Below are 15,138 nucleotides of genomic sequence, written 5' to 3'. Positions count from 1 at the left end.
TGGGGGAGTATTTATCTGCGCCCGTCCTCTGTTTCTCTGTTTGATCTGTGTGGAGCGTTACATGGCGGTGGTCCATCCTGTCACTTTCCTGAAGTACAAGCCCCTGAGATACAGGCTGGCATGTTCTGCTGCTGCATGGATGGGAGTTCTTGGCTATTGTATAATCTGTATGTTCATTCCCTTAAATGTCAATAACATCTTTATTTATACTGTCCTGCCACTTTGGTCAGTTTTCCTCATTATTAAACTATTCTGCTGTTTAGCTGTAGTCAGGGCACTGAAGCATCCAGGTCCAGGTCAGAAAGGGAAGGAGAGAGACGAGGCTAATCAGGCAAAGAGAAAAGCAGTTAGCATAATTCTGATCATCACAGTGACCACTGTTATTCAATACTGTCCTGTACTTGTAGCAGGGTTTATTTACAGTGCTATTCTAGAGAGTCTTTAACATACTCTGGTGTATTTGTTGCTCCATATCTTTGTTAACTGGTTATGTTCATGCTTTTCTTTACATCTGCAGAGCTGGATGCTTAACAATCTTGCAGCAATAATGTGCACACATCTTTTAGGGAGTGTTCACTCACACTTATACACACACATAGAGAAAAAGAGCAAAAAAGAAACAAAATGAAACATTTTACACCTGTATACTGTACATTCTATGTGTCGTAACAAAAAAAACTGAGAAATGATAAATCAAAAAAATATATTTTCTAATATTTTTGACAAAAATAGTCAAGGTGTGAATGAACCACATGAAATGTCATGAAATGAGGCTACTAACCCTGGTGAAAAAAAATATATACTTACTTAATATATAAAATATATACTATACTTAAAACATATTGAGAAGTTTCTAAGTATGCTGTAAATATGCTAATAGATTTATGCAATTACTTAAAATATATTAAAAGTACATTAATATTATGCTTTCATCAAATGTTTGAAAGTGAAATTCGATCATACTTTTTAAAAAGTACAATATAGTGTATTTTAAATAGACTTTCAGTTTAATGTAATTCAGTATACTTCTAAAATACTTATTTCCAAATATACTTTTGTACATTTTTAGCAAAGTTTGTTAAAAACAACTGTTACAGTAGTTTACTTAAATGTATCATGTAACTTTTTAGAAAGTAAATTAAATTACTACATCAGTAAATATAAATATATAACATTTGAGTTTCATATTGAAGGAATCAAATCATCACGTTTGAAATTAAATAATTATTTTTAATCAAAAATTAATAAAAACTTACTTTGAAATGGATGATATAGCACACTTTCGTCTGTCACAGCATCACAGTCTGTCACAGTTTCAACAATGAAACATTCTGATCCTAAAATAAAATAAAAGATGAATGTATATACTACATATTTCATATATTACGTAGAAAAGTAGTCTTAAATATCACTTACATTTGTAACTCATTAATAAATAGTGAAGTGTTTTACACTTTACAATAAGGCTCCTATTTAGTGGTTATAAGTGTTTGTAACTCATTAATAAATAGTGAAGTGTTTTACACTTTACAATAAGGCTCCTATTTAGTGGTTATAAGTGTTTGTAAATCATTAATAAATAGTGAAGTGTTTTACACTTTAAAATAAGGCTCCTATTTAGTGGTTATAAGTGTTTGTAAATCATTAATAAATAGTGAAGTGTTTTACACTTTAAAATAAGGCTCCTGTTTAGTGGTTATAAGTGTTTGTAAATCATTAATAAATAGTGAAGTGTTTTACACTTTAAAATAAGGCTCCTGTTTAGTGGTTATAAGTGTTTGTAACTCATTAATAAATAGTGAAGTGTTTTACACTTTACAATAAGGCTCCTGTTTAGTGGTTATAAGTGTTTGTAACTCATTAATAAATAGTGAAGTGTTTTACACTTTACAATAAGGCTCCTGTTTAGTGGTTATAAGTGTTTGTAACTCATTAATAAATATTGAAGTGTTTTACACTTTACAATAAGGCTCCTGTTTAGTGGTTATAAGTGTTTGTAACTCATTAATAAATATTGAAGTGTTTTACACTTTACAATAAGGCTCCCTTTTAGTGGTTATAAGTGTTTGTAACTCATTAACAAATACTCATCTACAATTTGAAAATCTTGATCGGCAAAAGCAAAATGGAAAACTACATGCTGGGAGCTGCAGTAATTACTTGCAGTGAAATTACCTGCAGCAAACCAGTAAAGGAAGTTACATCTGGAATGCTGTCCTAAAGAAGATGCCACTCAACCTTAAGGATCACAACAGCACTTTCATGTTCTTTGAACATTAGCGCCTGGCAACATTATATCAATATCTGTGACAACCCTAAGGATGATTTCAGATAGTATGCTGAAAATGTCAAGGTAAGGGGTAATTATTGCTTAGCCCTTAGATGTCAATTTTATTATTTCATATGATAATATACACCACATTATTATAAATGACTAAAAGAGTTAGTGGTGGAATGATTAAACTTGGGAGTTAAATGGTTAAACTGATGTTGACTGATGGAGGATATGGAGATGGAGAAGCAAGTTGAGTTAGATAGAGAAGACAAAGTAAGTGAGTATCTGAAAAGATCTGAAATTTAACAATATAGAGGGCTGTGGGTTCACTATTTGGCAAACAACAGGTCATTGTTGCCCTTTCTACGTATGTGTTATAACTGATTATTAATGGTTTTTAAGGCATTTACAACCTAATTAGTATCCATTAATAAACTAATTGTAAACCATTTATAAACCCTTTATAAAGGTAGTCTTATTATAAAGTGGTACCTAAAAGTTTAATGTTTAAGAATATAATTAATGTTGGTTTTGTATGTTTGACAATAATCAGAAAATCTATTTGTTCATATAGAACAAACTGTCAATTATTGCAAAGTAGACACGATTCATTCTTTTAAAGTCTTCTGAATTAAAAACAACCTGGAAATCGCACGAGTGCAGGTCATTTTCAATTGCATAGCATTTTAAATCTTGAATGACACTGAGGCTTACATTACATCCGAGGCTTGTCATAACCGGCGCGAGATTAAAACGCCTAGACTTTCCTGTATTCAGAGGTTTCCAAATTAAATTCATGTTCTCCTGAAAAAATGGGCTGCATTCTGTATTTCTGTAATTGACGTAGGCATTAAAAACAGAGCAGTGTCTTCTGAAGCTAAACCATTCTATATGGTTCAAAGTAAAACGAGCTGAGGCATCATCGTATCTATCCGTTTTTCCGACGTACATAGCAACGCTATATATATCCTTAAGAAAAACATATCCAAAGTAAGTTCCATCTGACAAACGCCAGACTCGATCCTTGAGCGCTCCTTGAGCGATTGGTTCAGGAATGCTCTCCCTTGTTCGGTACCTTTTTAGATTCTCGTCATCGTGCTCTTCTTCTACAGATCCTCCCATATGGTCTAACGCGTAGGATTTCTGGCTTTCATCCAGACGGTCCGGGTTCGAATCCCGGTATGGGAAGCTTTGGTTTTCAGCAACCTCAGAAACACATGCCATTGCTCCGTTCTCTCGGTCCTTCACACATCTCGCTAACTCTTAAATACACATTTCACTCGCAGGCTTGCTGTGATTGCTCCATAGGAATAACAACCTTATTGGTCAATACTTTTGGTGGGAATTTTTGTTTGACCAATCAGGACAATCTGAATAATGATGGGGCGGGGCTGGGCGGGACGGGAAGAGGTGGGGATGGGGCAGGAAGGGCGGAGGGATGGGCGGGGCGGTGTGTCACCATGGTTTAAATTACCTCATATCCAAAACATGAATGACGAATGGCAGGGTAATTACAGATGATTGAAAACATAATTACCGGAGACTCGTAGTCATTGATGTCAGAAAAATAATTAAGAGAGTTCAAGGGTCAGGGGATCTGAGGGGTCAATGGTAATTACAGATGATTGAAAACATAATTAATAACTGACAGCATCATAGGGTGATCTGAGGGGTCAAATGTCACATTCCAGAAAAGGAGGCACGGGGTGTGGGGAGGGGTCAAAGGGCACATGGCAAAGGTCAAAAGTAATTACAGATGATTGAAAACATAATTAATAACTGACAGCATCATAGGGTGATCTGAGGGGTCAAAGGTCACATTCCAGAAAAGGAGGCATGTGCTGTGGGGGAGAGGTCAAAGGGCAACTAGCAAAGGTCAAAAGGTCACCTGTCAAAAAGTTTGATTGATAGTGCAAAGGTCAAAAGGTCACCTGTCAAAAAGTTTGATTGACAGTGCCCCTTATTATCTCTCTTGCGGTGTCTGTTGCTTACTAAAAAAAATCTTCATTAACCCTTTTATTAAATGTAATTGTGGTTCAATTAATTGTGATTTTTTTCTGATTTGCAGTCATATTGCCCAGCGTTACTTTTATTTAAAGATATTGTTTAAAAGAAAATCAATTATTGGGTGCTGAGAGGTCCAGCAGTCAAAAGCACTTTCACTATGAATGGCAGATCGCTGGTTCGAATCCCGATCATGCCGCTATCTATCAGCTGCCAGAGCCCTGAGAGAGCACAATTGGACTTGCTCTCCCTGGGAGGGTAGATGGCGATCTTTCCCCTCATCACTCCTAGGGTGATGTTGATCAGCACAAGGCATCTGTGAGCTGATGTATCAGAACCGAGTCGTTGCGCTTTCCTCTGAACGCGCTGTGATGCAACTCGGCAATGCTGCATCAGCAGTAGTTTGAAAAGAGGCATTAGCTGACTTCACATATGAATGGGTGGGACAACTGGCCTAACAAAACACTTGCTGATGGGTCTAACCTTTTTTTAAATTACCGCATGGTTTATTGGGTTTTAGTTTTTGTTTCGTCTATATTCTAATGGATGTTCTATACCTCGTGAGGTTATGAGCTCCTGAAGTCCTCAGTGACACTTAATGACAGAAAATGACTTTCCACTCCAACACAAGTCAGCAAGAGCAATTTAAGGCATAAGTGTTAAAGCATGAAACCTGCAGATGATGCTGTTTTAGGATGGACAGTTGTGAAAGCATGCCAGAGAGGTTCTAGGTTTGAGTCCATTAAATCCATTATTCAAAAAGTGGGTGATGAAATAGTGAGGCAATAGGACCCTGTGCGAGTCAACCGATAAGTGTCCTTTTTCCTTGGGAAAAAAAAAACCCTGTACTCACGATTCTTACACCGTTTTACACAACAGAGGCTCGGTTTGGGATAAACAGGGTGCTGCTTTTAAAAGTAGCAGTGCAGAAAGGTCTTGTCATTCAGGAGCTAGCACCGCAGAACTGCAGCATGAAATTAGCACATCCTGAAGGCCATTACCCCAAGTTGGAGGAAATTGCATCATTAGAAAATGACAACTGTGCCCTGCTTCAGAATAGATTATCTGGTGTGAAAGTGGTTAGAACAAGTGAGTGCGGGGCTTAATTAGAGCAGCACTGCACTTCTCACTGGCAGGAAAGAAGGGAGGAGCGCGCCACAGTTAGGAGGAGTGCAAGCTCAGCCTCATCGATCCCGAGGGAGAGAGAGGAAACGGGATTTATGGTCTCACCATTACGGAGATCCTTTTAACTGCGTCACAGTCCCAGTTTGCTGCAATCCCCCTACTCAGCCCCACGTGACCGCACTGCCTCCCCTCCCCCACGCTTTCCTACCCACAGCGACGGAGGGATAAAAATACGTGAGGATCAGAAGAGCAGAAATCAGAGGGAAAGGAAAACACTGCGCCATCCAGGACTGCACTATATGTGTAGTTTACTAATCACTTCACGATACGCAATATGCAAATCAGTCCTTGTTCTCATATGCTATAGCTTACTTACATGTACATATATTTATCCATCAGGCAGAGTCACAGTAAAACAGTGATTGAGGAGGAAGGGGTGTAATGATACAATTTAATTCAAATACATCAAATACAGAAAAACTAAGATGTCTACATTATATATTTTATATATATACACATATATGTATTAATGCTAGGATATCCATGCTTGCCCTATGCCCACAGCTTCCACACAGCTTCCACACTATATGGGCCTAACAAGATCAATACATTTCAAATATAATATCAGGTTTTAGTTTGATATATTCTAATATTCTGAAAATCTGCCTTTAGCTTCAGGGTTTCAGTAAACTGGAGTTCACTACACTGAATCTCACTGGAATCACGCAATCTTTTTATTATGATTATTATTTAAATCTGTAATTCTCCACTTTGCCTTTTCTTATTATTATTACTGTTGTTGTTTAATTATTATGGGAGCTATTTTAGTTCGTTTAGCTTTTATTTTCTTATTTTATTTTATCTGTCTCTTTTGTCAAACTTGTATTTTCAATTAAATTTTGTTGAGTTTTATTTTTTTCATAATTTTAGCTTTCTTCTAATTGGTTTTCTTTATTTTTATTCAAAATACATATTTTATTCTATAGATATCGACTAATTGTTGTAGCCCTAGTAGCATACTAAGTTAAAACAGAGCTACAACTGCAGTTACAGCTCATGAAATAGTGTGCATTTAATGAAGTGCATCACCTGCTGTTAACACAGACTCATCCTTTATTTGTTTGTTATCTGCTTTTTAGTCGCTCATCCGCACAAAAAAAAACATAGATCTCGCTCTCTTAAAACATACAATTTACACATCTTTTTGCTTTCGACCGTGAACAAAATAAAAAATGTTTTATTTTATTATTTAGTACAATAAATGGGTCACAAATAGAATAATTGTTTCTATCAACCATCTAATGAAGTAACTATTACCTTATAATATCAGTATATCAAAGCACCATGGGAAAATGCGTGTTCACATCAAGCCAGATTGCAGTTACCAGGAATGAAAATGGCATCATTCACCCTGAGAGAAGCCTCGAATCCTCAATCCTCACTCCTGAGCTCATGTGCAGTGCTGTGGGGGACGTCTGCGCGGTCACTCATGCACAGAGAACGAAATGGACCTTAGATATAGAAATGGATATTTCACTCTCCAGTCCTGCTCCATGTGTAATAGGTTCTTCATGGAGGGTTAGGGGTTTTGGACTGCTGCACACATCTGCTGCTGGTGAACTGGTAGAGTGCAGAGAGGTAGAGCAGCAGGACGATACAGGCAGAAAGCTCCAGAAGACCTGGCACTTATTCAACCCATCAGAGCTAATTAAGCCCTACAGAATCTGGATCAGATTCTCACTTACTCACTTGCGCACACACAAAAAAAAAAAAAATCAACCAAACACACCCTCCCTGCCCTTACAAATGGAATAAAATTGGAAGACAATTTGCTCTTCCACAGTGTAAAACATGAACTCTAAGCATTAACATTCAGTATGTTAGTATGCTCACAATCTCTGTTGCTTAGATATAATTTGCGTAACATGACCCACATTCTCCCTTTAAATTTGCTTCCCTGAATATTTAATTTAAAATTTTATTACAACAACGGAAAGTCTTTGATTAACAATATATTACATTAAAATGAAATTAAAAGCCGAGATCAAACAAAGCTTTCCAGAGCCCTTAGCTACAGCCCAGAGAGCTGAATGAAAAAGAAGAACAAGCTAACAAACCTTGGCTGAGAGCTGCTCTTCAGAATAGTTTTGTTTTCAAAGCTGAAGGCAAAGGCAACATCAGAGAACCAACAAAGCAGCAGTCACCGCAGGATGCCTCCTTTCATGTACTTGCTCAAAGGACAACTTCTGATTTCAAGGATGAGCATGAGCTGCAAATAAGCCAGCTTCATACAATCCCAATATTGACACAGAGGTGAAGACGTGATTTAAAATAGTTGAATGAACCAGAGAACTCTTTGTTTTGGTTCATTCTGAACACTGCGAAGCTGGACGCCTTATCTACTGTATGTGATGCTTGGTATGAAAGTCATAAAGCAGGGGGGAGGGTAGTTAAGTGTTAAAGTTGGAGAGGTGATAATCCAGGAGGAGCCAAGATAGAAAGTGGAGAGGTAGGATGAAATGAGCCTTTGAGGGGCTCCAGATGATTTCCAGTTTTTCAATAAGTGCATGACAAAAATATTAAATTATTTAAAAACATGTTCTTCAAAGAAAGACTGGGAGAGATTTCTCCCACTACAATGCATTATACTATTCAAATGATTCAATGAATCAAGGGTGCAAGCCTATGCTGAATGCCTTTGGGCCCTATTCAGTCACCCCTTGGTCCTACCCCTACACCTACCCCTCTGTTTTGCCCGTGCACACCAAGGGGTAAAACCGAGGGGTATGAGAATTACTGGTAAGAAGGTGAAACAAGCGACCAAAGAAACCCACAACTATAAGTATTTTCCTTGTTAAAAGTGATGATTAGCACTTTATTGTCATAATTTAAGGTGTAGTTTCAATATTTCATGGCCTAATTCTTCATAACAAGCCTTAAAAAATATCACTAGTAGTGTGTCTCAGAAGGTAGCTAACTAGCTAACATTCCAGTTCCATAGAATGGAATAAAAGCTAATCAAAGCTAATTTCAGCTCCCCATCTCAGAGGAATAAATGAATGGACAATAATAATTAATTAAACTCTTGTATATAATACTCATGATTTTGCGTAAAAAGGCAGAACGGGTGTCTACAAACCTCTGGACATGTGTAGTTGTTTGCTTGCACAGTAGAGCTTTTCTAATTGAATAGATGTTAAACACCATAATCATTATGGTGTAATTATGGCACTGTGGTAGTGGTCCAGTCCTAGCTTACACCATTGAATTTTGTGTGCTAAATCAGTTGGTCAAACAGGTGTATAGAAATGTGCTAAACCAACCTCTCTCTTCCAGACAGGGTTGATGGTGTTGCAGATGATGCTGGATCTCTTCTCTTGGCCGTGGTGGGGAAGAGCAGGGAAGATGCTGTGCTTTCCAGGCTGGATGGCGATCTTCAAATATGGATCAGGGTTGAAGAACATTCCCTTCTTCAGACCCATTGCCTGGATATCTGACACACAGAAAGGAAAGAAGTATGTGAATCCCAAGTGACAAAACATGAGGCTAGACCAGAGAGCTTTTTCAACTTTAAAACGTTTAAAATGTTTGGTTGGTTTAGCTAAATTTTTCGTTTTTAAAGATTTGTTTGTTGATTAAAAAAGCAAAACAATACATTTTGATTTATGTGAATAACCAATTATTTTGAGCATCCAATACATACTTTGAAATGCAAATAATAAAAAGATACTTTGAAATACAACCCTAATGTCACACCATAGCTCTATATTGGTCTTGTTTTCCTCTTTTCTTAGTCCTTTGTGTTTTTGTGTGGCTTCCATGCTTGTCTGTCTCTGTTGTTTCTCTAGGCTGTCCTCACCATGTTCTCTGTAGCACATGGCTCTGTTTCTTCCCTTGTTTCTGCTCTAGCCCCGCCTTGTCATTAGTGTTTCCACTTGTGTCTCATTTGATACCCAGCCCTCTCGTTATCCTCCCCAAGTGTTCCTTGTCTGTCTTGGTGTATATATAGCCCCTTGTTTCAGTCTTTCTTTGTCTGGTCTTTTGCTATATTAATGGTAGTTTATGGTGTTGTCAGTTTGCTTATTAGTCTTTTTTTCTCAGTCTTACGCCCTCTGTTTGTGTATCTTGTTTTAAATTAATCTTATATTGTTGTTTCCAAATTCTAAACCTTATCATGAACCTAAACAATCTTTTAGCCTAATTCTGTAGATAATGAACCATCAGTTTCACCAGATAGTTTGCTAATGCGAGGACACATGGACAATCTTGTGAGAGGTTTTGTGAAGCTCCAACAAAGTGCAGAGTGCAGTATCATTATACTGAACCAGTATCACCAGTACCAGCACCAGAGGAAATGACAAAAACACCTTTTCCCTCTATCACAGTTAGTGTACCAAGGAGCGTTAGTCATATTTCTGAAGCTGTTTATTTTAAAGTACTTCAGCCTTTTTACAACATGAGCTAGATTTTAAGAATACAGCACTGTTCTAAAAGGACAGGTATTCCTCGCATTGAGACAGAAACTAGGAGAGCTCTACACAGAGAGCTTGAGAATGGAAGAGAGAGAGAAAGATAGAGAGAGAGAGAGAGAGAAGAAAACAAGCATCTCCAGAGAGCTAATTATCCACTCCAGTATTCAGCTAAATAGAGACGGTCTCAGGCCAGATGTTTGTTACAATGTAAGTTGTTGCTGACTGCTTTTTTAACTGTATACAGTAGACAAGATACCTTTTCCAAAGTGGTGTACATAATGGAAGAGGCTCTCCTATAAATCTATAAGTCTTAAAATAAATGCCAATAAGATAAGGACCACTGTACTCTCTGCGATTAAAGCTGGTTGTAGCATCGCTGGAGTTTAAACCGACAATCTCCAGGTAACAGAGCCACTGCTTTAACCGACTATACCACTTTTAGGCATAATGATACACATACAGCAGATGTTGGGTTTAAAAGTGTCAAAGTACCCTAAAAACCAGCCACTGTAACAATGCATTCACTTGTAGGTGATTTCTAATGAAAGTACCAATAAGGTGCGAATCAGCCAAACAACACCTAAAAAGCGACAGATCAATATGAGCCTTTCATGTTCCCGTCCTGTTCTCGTCCTCTCCTCTCCCACCTGTCTCTGTGTTTTTTTTCTGCCCTCCTGTTTGTTTGGCCTGTGTGTTCCTCCTGTGTCTCCGCCTTAAAGTGTTTTCACCATTTGTAGCTCCACCCCCTAATTACCTGCCCCCAGGTGTTTCCTGTTGTCCCTTTGTTTTTAGTGTTAGTTTGTCGGTTCTTGTACGTTGTTTTGTCAGTTTAGGTTGTGTGTGTTTTCTTTATGTTCTCAGTGTTTCTTTTTATGGTTTATTTGTTATGTTACTATCCTCAACTTGGTTGTAAATATGGAGGATTTTTTTTCTGTTTTATATGATGCACATTTGCAAATATACATGAAAATTCAAAGACATATGAAGTGGGAAGGAATTAGCAGATTGGTGTTGGTGTAGTGGCTCTAGAGGGTTTGTTGCTCGGTAGGTAGCCTACTAGACTAGCCAGCATGCTAACCGCCCATGCCAAAACACACCCATAAACATGTTGACGTAAGTAACTTGTCTCCTGCCAGTGTAATAGCGGGTAATGGCTATCTGTGCATCATCTGTGTATACTCTATAATTCATCTAACATTGAATTATACGATTTGGACGTCGCCAGTTTTGTTTGTTCACTTCTTTTTTCCCCGTTTTGGTCCAGTCTGAAGGCCAGGTGTGACATGGCTCAGGATTAATAAGGCCTCCTGTGTCCCTCTTTGCTCAGGATCACTGTGGACTTCTCAGTTTACTGGGGAACCTATCTGTCAACCTCTTTAATCTGCTAATGTATATATATGTGTAGCAGCATGCTTAAGCAGACTTGTGGAAGCCTCCTAGCCCAGGGCAAGAGAAGTGCTTGCTTATGAATAAAATATTGAAAGGCACAGGAGAGGGCTTGATACAGTGTGGGTGACTGACAAGATATCTGACAGTGTGAGAAAGAGGGTGGGGTGGTGTTTTCAGGATGCTGTAAAAGGAGAATTTAAGAAGTTTTTGAGATTTCCTTGTTAAGAAATTGTCCGTAGGAGTGTAAGGCTGTCAAAGTAATTTAATTAAATGATTAAACTCACCAAAATTAAAGATTTTAAGGATTTTTGAGGAAAATATCCCAAATAATTGAGCCTCAACATAAGTGCATACATGTCTGTTATTAAAATGATCTAAAATGTATTATTATCTGTCATTCTTCTTATTTAATTGTAGTCACATATAAATGTATTGGCTAATGACTGTATATTAGAGCTGCATTACATACAGTACTGTATAAACCACAGAACAGACTAGTGATGAAGCTTGTTAAAACATCCAAATATGAATAAATCAATATATAACAAGAGTCACAGACACCAGAGGCAAAAGAAAGATCCCTCAGAGTATTGCTCTTGATTAAAATACACAAAGAAAAGCTTGCACTATGTCTTTTTCAGGTTATGTTTTTAATCCCACGTCAGACGTTCTTCTCAAACTTACTGTGTGTTTCTATCTCAAAAAATGAGAGGATTCAAGAGGTCTAATCACATAAAGGCAATAGACAAGCACAGCTGCATATAATGTGTGAACAAGGCAGTAAATCGGATACTGAAGAAACCAAGAATAGCAGTAAATCTGATCTGATTCTGTAACATCCAGCTGGAATTAGATCAGAACAGCTTAACGTATGTAAAACAAGGTAAAGTAGGTCACATGATGATAATAATAACAACAGAACCGCATCAGCATTTTCCCCACAATTAAATAGGTCAAGAAGCCCACCCTGACTACCTCACATGCTGCCTGATTGGATGAGAATCAATCATGGTTTCACACAAGCACCAGTTTTACTTTTATACTAATTTAAACTGTAGGAATGTATTACTATTAAATCCATCCATGATTCAAGCTATGTGTCCAGGTGTTTGATAAAAAAATGCCTAAATAAATATTGTTAACCTATCATATGCTTTAGAAGTGAAATATAAGTTAAAACCTTACGGACTTTTAAGGGAAGAACTATCTTACCTAACTTGTGCTATTGGGCTCTGGATCACTGGGTCTTTAACAGTGTCTTTATCTTATCATAGATCCATAATCATATCTATTAAACTGTTAACTAGGGCTGCAATGATTAGTCCAAGCATCATTAATGTGTAATGGAGCGGATGACACCCAGGGGTAATGGGTTCACAAACACAGCTCGCTCTAAAAATGTCTCTAAAAATGTAAACACACCAGATATGAGACAAGACAACACCCGCATTCACTGTACATTTACATTATACTTTAAAGCATTTAAACATTCTCAGCATTTACATCCAACATATAGTGCCTTCTACTGTCTTTGGAAAGATGGAGAGAAAGAAAACAGCAAGTTACTGCGAGCTGCAGCCATGGTTGCCAGGTCCTGCAAAAAATCCTGCCCAAAGTCTGTCTAAAGAAAGCTTAAACTAGTACATTATCTAAGGTTGCCACAGACATTCACAACACAGTACATTTTCATTTTGAACAGTTTGCAGTGAAAGCTTTTAGGTGGCAGTGATAAAGTTAAAATCAGCCCAAAAAACTGGTTTACCTCGTCCTTTAAATTCTCACCCGTTACCGCAACCCTGGCAACTCGGGGTACAGAGGCAATTCACGAGAGCAATACAAAGGGAAATATTAATACTTAGTTCTATATTAGCTTATAATATAGAGTTAATAAACTGACTTAATGGCAATTTACATGATTTAAAAAAACATTAAGTACATTTCCTGTCAGGATAATAATGACAAAAAAAATTCTCACAACAGAAGAGATTGATTGTTGGTTAAATTGTTACTTAAATTGTCAAATCCAAAGTAACATATATTATGTTAGTATTTTCATCACAATATGATGATAGAGATATTTAAGTAGAATTTCCTGAATATAATAACATCCTGCATATATGAATGTCTCCTATAATATGCTGTGTAATTTTACATAGATATATAGATACATCTATCAAAATGTCTTGCAAAATCTAACATTCAAGGTGCACTGAAACACAGTACAGTACAGTGATTGACTAACGGAAATATGGAAATGATTGCCAGATTAGTCAAATACTAAAAAAGTCATTAGTTGTAGCCCTACTGTTAGCATTGTTAAAAAATGTGTTGTAGAAACTTTTTTTGTGTTAAATCAGTGTTGAACTGATGCTCATTTTTAGCAAACTCCAACAGTAACTTTATTCGCCTGCTTATTAATAGGATCAAATACATTAGTGCACCTTTGCAATACAAGAGATTTACAGTATGGAGAGAGGTTTAGCTAATTTATTTTGTTGTAGTCTGTTTTTAATTAATAATTATTTTTTGTATAGAGCAATATAGTAGTTTCCAGTACATCTTTTCTGTGGTCAGGTCAGACAAATGCTATAAATATACATTTATATATATATATATATATATATATATATATATATATATGGACACACTCAGGATGAAATCTTAACAGCTCATTACCACATATTGCACCAGATATATCTCATGTGCACTCTCAGACATGTTCCTGACAGCCAAGTGACACTCTTTCACAATGGCAAAGGAGAGAGTGAAAAGAAAGAGAGGAGAAGAGTGATGGTGGAGACTCACCTGACAGGGAGAAGCTGATGAGCCGCCTGTTCCCCAGACTCTGAGTGACCTCCTGACTCACTACGGGCTTCAACACCTACACACGGAGAGGAAGAAGACAGGAAAAAAGAAATCATCCCCCCTGCTCTCTTCATTTTCTGGAGGAAGCACATTCCAGTAAGTCTAGCAGTTCAGCTCAGATAATACAGACAGTAAGGGGATTAGGATTAAGACAAAAGAGGCAGTAATAAAGGGAAAAGGGGTGAGAGTGGTTCAAACTCAGAAAAATGGCTTTGAAGACTGTCAGCACCTTCCCACAATGCACTTTCTCTCCTTCCTGCCTGCACTCTGTCTCATATGGCACGGTGCTAACAAGCCATTCCTGAGGCCTGGAGATCAATAGCTCACATTCATTAGTGCTGCATTGATCCAGTGTTCAGGAAGAGGAGGAGGAGCAGGAGGAGCAGGGAGCTTCAGAGGGTGGCCTGCTTAAGAAGTCGGTTAACTCTGGGTGTTCACCGTTACAGAATAACAGACACCTTCCCACCTGCTCCCCACATCCACACGCCTCCTCAAATACAATCCACCCCATTTACTAATTAACATAACAGGGGTGTGAATCACAGGGTATCTCACGATAAGATATATCACAAAACACTGTACACAATAACCATGATATAACAATACTGTCATATTCGATATATATCGCAAAACCATTCTGCAATACTTCACAGCATCTGTGTTACTGAAGAGGAGAAAATACTCCTAAATATGCAAATACCAGGAAAAATTGATTTATTGGTGTCAGTAATGCCGTAATGATAAGCTTGCTTGTGTTTCTTGAATAAACACATACACAAACACACACACACAATCACACACGCACACACACACACACTCCAAGTGTGGCATTACTTCAATGTTGTGAAATAGCCATAAACTGGCATACACTAAAAATCTTTCATAATCTTACAAAAAAAAAAAACATAAAAAATACTGAATATAGATATTTGACGCCTCATATCAATAATGTATCACAAACAAAATATGGAGATATGTTACAATACCAATATTTTACTCCAGCCCTCA

General features: G+C 37.4%; 1 protein-coding gene, 1 long non-coding RNA gene and 1 other non-coding gene across 6 annotated transcripts in view; 1 reads left to right on the top strand and 2 right to left on the bottom strand.

Moving 5' to 3' along the window:
- The window catches only part of LOC103045308 (E3 ubiquitin-protein ligase HECW1), a 143,902-nt gene that overhangs the window by 80,588 nt on the left and 48,176 nt on the right, over positions 1-15,138 (bottom strand). For all 4 annotated transcript variants that reach the window (XM_022673432.2, XM_049480419.1, XM_022673431.2 and 1 more), the window contains 2 exons: positions 14,071-14,146; positions 8,728-8,897 (listed from right to left, as the gene is read on the bottom strand). In XM_022673432.2, coding sequence (XP_022529153.2) covers positions 8,728-8,897; positions 14,071-14,146 — 246 coding nt within the window. The remainder of the gene's footprint in view (positions 1-8,727; positions 8,898-14,070; positions 14,147-15,138) is intronic.
- LOC125802417 (uncharacterized) lies at positions 184-1,901 on the bottom strand. The gene is made up of 2 exons (XR_007439547.1): positions 1,257-1,901; positions 184-323 (listed from the first exon to the last, which is right to left on the bottom strand). It is a non-coding gene; the product is annotated as an uncharacterized LOC125802417 (long non-coding RNA).
- Positions 3,392-3,463, top strand: trnae-uuc (transfer RNA glutamic acid (anticodon UUC)). The gene has a single exon. It is a non-coding gene; the product is annotated as a tRNA-Glu (tRNA).

The sequence above is a fragment of the Astyanax mexicanus genome, chromosome 6 (assembly GCF_023375975.1).
Source record: "Astyanax mexicanus isolate ESR-SI-001 chromosome 6, AstMex3_surface, whole genome shotgun sequence".
NCBI lineage: Eukaryota > Metazoa > Chordata > Actinopteri > Characiformes > Acestrorhamphidae > Astyanax > Astyanax mexicanus.
This window is presented reverse-complemented; position numbering and strand designations above follow the sequence as displayed.